This window comes from Onychostruthus taczanowskii, unplaced genomic scaffold, assembly GCF_017590055.1.
Source record: "Onychostruthus taczanowskii isolate IOZ18803 unplaced genomic scaffold, ASM1759005v1 scaffold1, whole genome shotgun sequence".
In the NCBI taxonomy this organism is placed as follows: Eukaryota; Metazoa; Chordata; class Aves; order Passeriformes; family Passeridae; genus Onychostruthus; species Onychostruthus taczanowskii.
The window spans coordinates 7,529,696-7,535,695 of NW_024496525.1; the positions used below are offsets into that span (position 1 = coordinate 7,529,696).

Here is a 6,000-nt window from a genome sequence, read left to right on the forward strand (position 1 = left end):
TAGCCTGAGCCCGCCTCACACTGCTGCCTCTGGTTCGAAAGAGTCTGAAGTCCGAGTGGCGCCCAGGTCCGCCCTCTGGCAGCCAAGCGGAGGGGCCGAGGCAGAGGCTGGTACAAGCTGTAGCCACTCGCATCCCCCCGGCCCGGCGCTCGGAGCCCGGCCGGCCGGAGGAAGGGCTTGTGAGAGGTCATGGCTCTCAGCCGCTCCTGACGGGAAAGCACTGTGATCACATACGTGCGTGTGTGCGTACATATCTGCATGTGAGCACCTTCCGAACGCGAACTTAAAACCTTCCAGCTGTTTCACCCGCCTTTTTCCTCGGCCAAGGGCAACCGCTCTCAGCCGGAGGAGCAGAGCCCGGGCTGAGAGCGGCGGAGACAACTCGCAAACACTTTACCCACGGCATTACTCTATTCCCCCGAGAGTGCCCACCCTGCTCCCCGATTGTAGCGGCTGCCATGGTGACAAGCACGAATGCTAAAATAAACAGAAAGCAACCCGAAGGCAAAGCGCAGCCCTCCGCCGGCGGCTCCCTCCCCGAGCATCCTCCCCGCCGCGGCAGGACGGGATGCTGGCGGCCGCCGCTCACTCACGATGAGGGGGATGGTCCTCTCCTCCCGGCGCAGCTCCAGCCTGCCGGCCGCCCTCTGCCCGCTCCGGGCGCCGCCGCTACCGCCTCCGGCGGACCTGCCGGCAGCCGCCGAGCGGGGCTTGTTGTCCTGCCATAAGTAGTAGAAAGTGCCCAAGATCCAGGCGACGGTCAGGATGGCGATGGCATTAGCCCTGATCCTCCTCATGCCGAGCGCCCCGGGAGAGCCTGGGAACGCTGCCTCGACGGGCAGGGGCGGCTGCGGGAGGAAGAAGAGGAGAGCAGGAGGCGGCGGCGCGGCTCCCCCGCCCCTCACCGCTCCGGCTCCGGCTCCGGCCCCGGCCCCGCACCGCCCAGCCGCCGCCGCCGGGTCCTAACGCCTCGCCCGCTCCGCCGCAGGGGGCGGAGGGCTCCGCGCCTCCTCCTGCTCCTCCTCCTCCCGGCCGGGCCGGCGCGGTCAGCGGGGCCCGGCTGCCGAAGGGGCTGCGCTCGGCGCCGCAGCTGCGGCGGGGACGGAGCGGCAGGGCCCCCCTGGCGGGGAGCGGGTGACACGGGCTCAGCCCGGGAGATGGCTGCTGGGACGCGGGCAGCGCACCAGCCTGCCCTCCTGCACCGCTGCCCCGGTGGGACTCGTGTCTGTGCTGCCATAGTCGTGCCCGTAGGCAAGCGGCCAGCGAATACACCGTGGCGGCCCATGGCACACGGGATCTAGGCACCCACTCCATGGAGATGAGCCCATCTGCCACTGAAGCTGTGGTGGTTGACGGGAGCAAGGCTCTTGGGCTGACGCTGGAGCTGCCCAAGCAGCCGCTCCCATCGCTGCCACACGCAACCCTCACACAGTGGCACAAGGGCTGGCACCTGGGCCAGCGCCACAGCCTCGAGGCCTTTCAAGCCCTGCGGGAGGACAAGCATGGCAGTGGAGAGGCAACGATGGTACAATTCCACATTACAGGGCACTGCTAAAGCTGTAGCGGTAAAAAGCTCACTGAATCCAGCCCTGCGGGCAGCTTAAACAACAGAGCATGCAGCTTGTGAAACCAAGTGACATTTAGGCACAGTGCAGCTGCTGAGCAACTATGGCTTTAAGGTTTGTGAGAGCAGGAGGAGGTACCGTGAAAACTTACAGGGAAAACAAATGTTTAGAAAACAAAGGTGGTTCCAAGGCACCTGATGACAGGCCTAGATAGAAAATGTAGGTGCTTCCAAGGCACCCGATGAGGGGATTAGAGTATTTGCGTTACAGTATGGAAAATGTCATCAGGGCTTCTAAATAACGTTTTGCCCTACTTTCCTCCTGACCACATGCCTCTAAGTGTAATTGCAACCTGCCCTGCTAAATTGCCATTTGAGATTTACCTGCACACTGCTTGCTTCCTGAAGTACAGCACAGTACAAAATTCATTCGTCGGACTCATTCTGTGGGCACTCAGGGCAGAGTGCTGTCTCCAGGACCACCACCTCCCAGGGCTGCAGCACGGCTCCACATCAACCTCCCTGCAAAGCACGCTGCAGGCCTGATGTAGAAAATGTTAGAAACCATCTCACATCCTCCTAGGTACTTTTCCCAATGACCTGTCAACCACACACAGCTTCCCAGGCTGACTAGTCATAGTCAGTGGCAAGGGGAAGTTTGAGACCTTTAAAAACCTAAATCTTCTAAGGGATCAACAAAAACATAATTAGTCTAAGCTGTTATTCTGTGGAAGCTGGGCTCCCACTCTTTTCAATCTCTTTCACAGTCTTACTGGAAAAAGAGCATCTGCTCTCCTGTGTGGGTTTGGATCCAGCAGCTGCCTGGGCTGCAGAGGCACATGAAGAGAGGCAGAGGAGCTGTACCAAGAAATCAGAAAAGAGGAAGACAGGAAGTAAGATGTATTCATATCCATGTGACAGCAGAGCCAGGCAGAGTGTCTTCTCTTTCACCACTGTGCAGATCATACCAGATTATGCTTGATTCCTTCTTAGTCTTTTCTCACCTTTTCGTGGGATTCACTACAGAAAAGCAAATCACAAACAGCAATGGAGACTTTTGTCTGAAATAGGAGAAAATCCTCTGCCCCAAGACTTGAATTAACATACTGCCTTCTCCTGCTTTTCCAAGCATGCTGCTTCCCTTTTCCACTGCAGCCATTAATTTTCTCCCTGTGTTGCCCCCTCACCCCGCTAGCACACCCTATGAGCTGCCATGCCATCACAATTGCCTCTTAAGCGGTGGCATGTAGGGAAGTCTCAGAAACGAGCAGAGTGGTCTGTAGGCAAGCTTCAGCAGGGTCCCAGACAGAAGCCAGGTCAAGAGGTCTTTCTCCTAGGGGGCAGTTGTTTTTACTCTCCTCTCCCTGCAGGAATTAGCAGTAGAAAGCAGGTTCTGTTCCTGCAGAAGCACATTCAGAGTGCTGGGCAGGGAAGCTCTGCTTTAGCCCACAATCACAGTGAAGGGAACAGAAGAGCTATGTTACCCACCCTCAGAGCTGGTGGCAGAACAGCTCACCATGCCAGCAGATCCAGTTCAGCACAGACAAACCTGATTTGCAGAGGTCCTTGATTTATGTTGCCTGAGCTTCAGGACCTATTTAAGCTGAAGAGTGCTGGGAGGTGCTGGTTGGGGCACTAGAGCTAGCTGACCTGAACGAGACAGGACCTTCAACACAGCTCCAGAAGAAAAAGCATGTACTTGCACAGCAGCAAGCTTCCACATGCTTTGAAAGTAATGCAGCAATGTTTCAACTCCAGGGCCCACATACCTCACTGTAGGATTACTAGCTTGCAAGTCCAAGCTATTGGTACTGAAGGTTCCTTTTTCTGCAGTCAGAACATGCAATGATTTAATCTCTGACCACCAAGCTTTGCTCCAGAATCTCATATTTCTTTTAAAAGACAGCACACTTCTAACCTTTTATTCTACAGGGATCTCTGACAATATAAATTGTCCTGTTCAGGTATAGCTATACTGTAAGCTGCAATGCTGCATGCAGATATTAGCACCCGCCCATCTGAGAAAAGAATGCCAGAAGCAGTCTGGCATGGAGATCTCTACATCATACAACTGGCAAAGTAGACACACAATGAATATTAACAGTGATAATAAATACTTCACTGACGATCATTGCAAAAGCATCAACTAATTCAAGAAATGCGCTAAGAGAAGTGACCTGAGAAACATAATAACATAAACTAAACAAATCAAGATTATTCGAACTCCATAGCAGAATTATGGGATCTTATCACCACATTTGTTCTTTTTCAGTTCCATTATAGAGATGTTAACTCTTTTCTTATTTTGTGACAAACTTCGTACAGTGGAATAAGGGACCTCGTGACAACCAGGTGGTTGCACTTTAGCATAAGCACAAACTAAGTATTTGGTGAATAAAAAAGAGAACAAGAGGAGGAGTATTACCAACTACAAGGAAAATTTTGTGTGGGGTTTGAGAACTTTTCTTTTTATAAACACCAAGGCCCTAACCAGCATTACCTTCAATGAAAAGAGATCTCCAAAGGCTATGAATATTAAAAGGTGCTCTTGAGAAGCCAGTTTTGTCTTTGGCTGACAGATTAGGTCACATCATCTAGGAGAACACACATGGTCTTTCAAATTGCCCAGATAAAATTGAGATGATCGTTATTGCAGGGGAAAGGACAAGCATCATCCAGATTTGTCTTCAGAAAAATGAAGTGTGGCTGCTTTATAGTTATGGTGAGACACAGTGCATGTTTTTGCAGTCATCTGACTTAAAACATGGCTTTCAACTATGAAACATCTGGAGAACACAGAAAGTGTTTTTCTTAGCACTACTCTGATCTGAGAAATCAGGTCTGCTAGATTTGTGGCCTCCAGGCAAGGAAGTGCCGTCTGAAACATGAACATAAGGTCTGTCTGGACTCTGGAAACTGTTTGAGTAAATTCATCCAGAGTCTAGCTAAGAACATTTGAAGAAAATTAGCATTAGAGTTCAGGGGCTGAAGCAGGTCATGCTCTAGAAAGAAATGAGAGTAGCATGTTATGATGATGAGGTGGGATGAGAAGACTTGTTCAGAGAGAGGCAGCTCTGCCTCCCCACAGCCAGCCAGGAGCTGAGCTCCACCTTGCATCTAGGGAAGAGTACTCCCAGTTCAGGGACTTTTCAGGGATTTTTCACAAAAGATCACTCTTCAGAGAGCTCCTCCTGCATGGGCAGAGCAGGGTGTAAAGGAGATGAGACATCTTAGGATGGTCTTCTCTGAACTTGCTGCTACCCAGTGACTCCTTCCTCTGGCCCACCCCTAGGCTGGACACACCCTCCCTGGTGAAGGTCCTGATCGTTTCCCAAGCAGGGGCAGTGGTTTGCTTCCAGGTCAGGAAGATGCTGGTAGGTGTAGGTGAAAGCAATTGAAGAGAGAGGACTCAAAACTCATTCCTGATTTCAATTAAAGAAAAAGAGGGAAAAGGGAAAATATTTGTTTCAATGGACAGAAAGAGCTGAAGCTCTTGCCCTGTAATAGAGGAGAAGCACCTCTGACAGTCTGACCATGACATCTCACCATGCTCTTCATCCAGATCCAGATCTTACCCCTATAAAACCTGAGACACATTCACCCATACTGTAATGCCAAGATGACAGTGTGTGCCATCATCCTCCACTACACTGCTGTTGAAGAGAAAAAGAAAAATGTAATCTTCATGACTCATCTACATTGGCCAAATTTCTAATGCCTGAAGTACTGCCTGAAGTACTCTCCTTGTCTGAAAAACCTTTCTTATAGTGGTCAGAGGGCATGGGTGTGTGTGTAGACTTTGGAAAATCCATATTGCTGTCATATATCACCCTCCACATCCCTGGCCTCAGACACCACTCGGAAACCACAAGGTGCACCAAAAGTCCAAAAGCTTGTCTTGATCATGTCCTGCCTAGAGCTAGACACTGTTCAAGTAATCTCCAGCCCTCTACTTCCACATGCACCATAAAAAGGCCAGTCAGATAAATTACTCCCCTAGGAGTGCCTCAATTTATCCTGATGCCCAGTCAGATAGATGCCAGTTAGTTCTGCATTTAAGAGAAGATAAGGTGTGTGGGGTGTCATATATGCTGACCAGGACACAAATGTCTTCTGGGCCCTTGTTTCTGGCCAGCATGTAAACAAGTAAGGTGGTGGAGGGTAGCAAAAGTTAAGGCAAGGAGCACAGAGTTAACTGGGAACCAGGATTTCAGTTGCTTTAAATTGTACAATTAAACATTGTCTTAAGTGCTGTTAAGGTCATTGTAATCTTAACAAACTTCTATGAGCATGTTTTTTAAAGGAAAATTAGAGCATAGAGAAGACTTCACAATAAGCTGCAATTAACAGTTTGTTGCACTCGTGCTCTTCAAGTATGAAGAGAAAAAATCTGCTAAAAGACTGATAGTGGCAAGATGAATCTGCTTTGACAGTGT

At 50.6% G+C, this 6,000-nt stretch overlaps 1 protein-coding gene across 1 annotated transcript in view; it reads right to left on the reverse strand.

Annotated features, from left to right (window-relative positions):
• GALNT16 (polypeptide N-acetylgalactosaminyltransferase 16) overlaps nucleotides 1-825 on the reverse strand; it is a 74,912-nt gene extending 74,087 nt beyond the window's left edge. Inside the window, exon 1 of the mRNA XM_041396152.1 lies at nucleotides 594-825. Within this exon, the coding sequence (XP_041252086.1) occupies nucleotides 594-797 (204 nt within the window). The 5' untranslated portion in view covers nucleotides 798-825. The remainder of the gene's footprint in view (nucleotides 1-593) is intronic.
• Nucleotides 826-6,000: the final 5,175 nt, after the last annotated feature.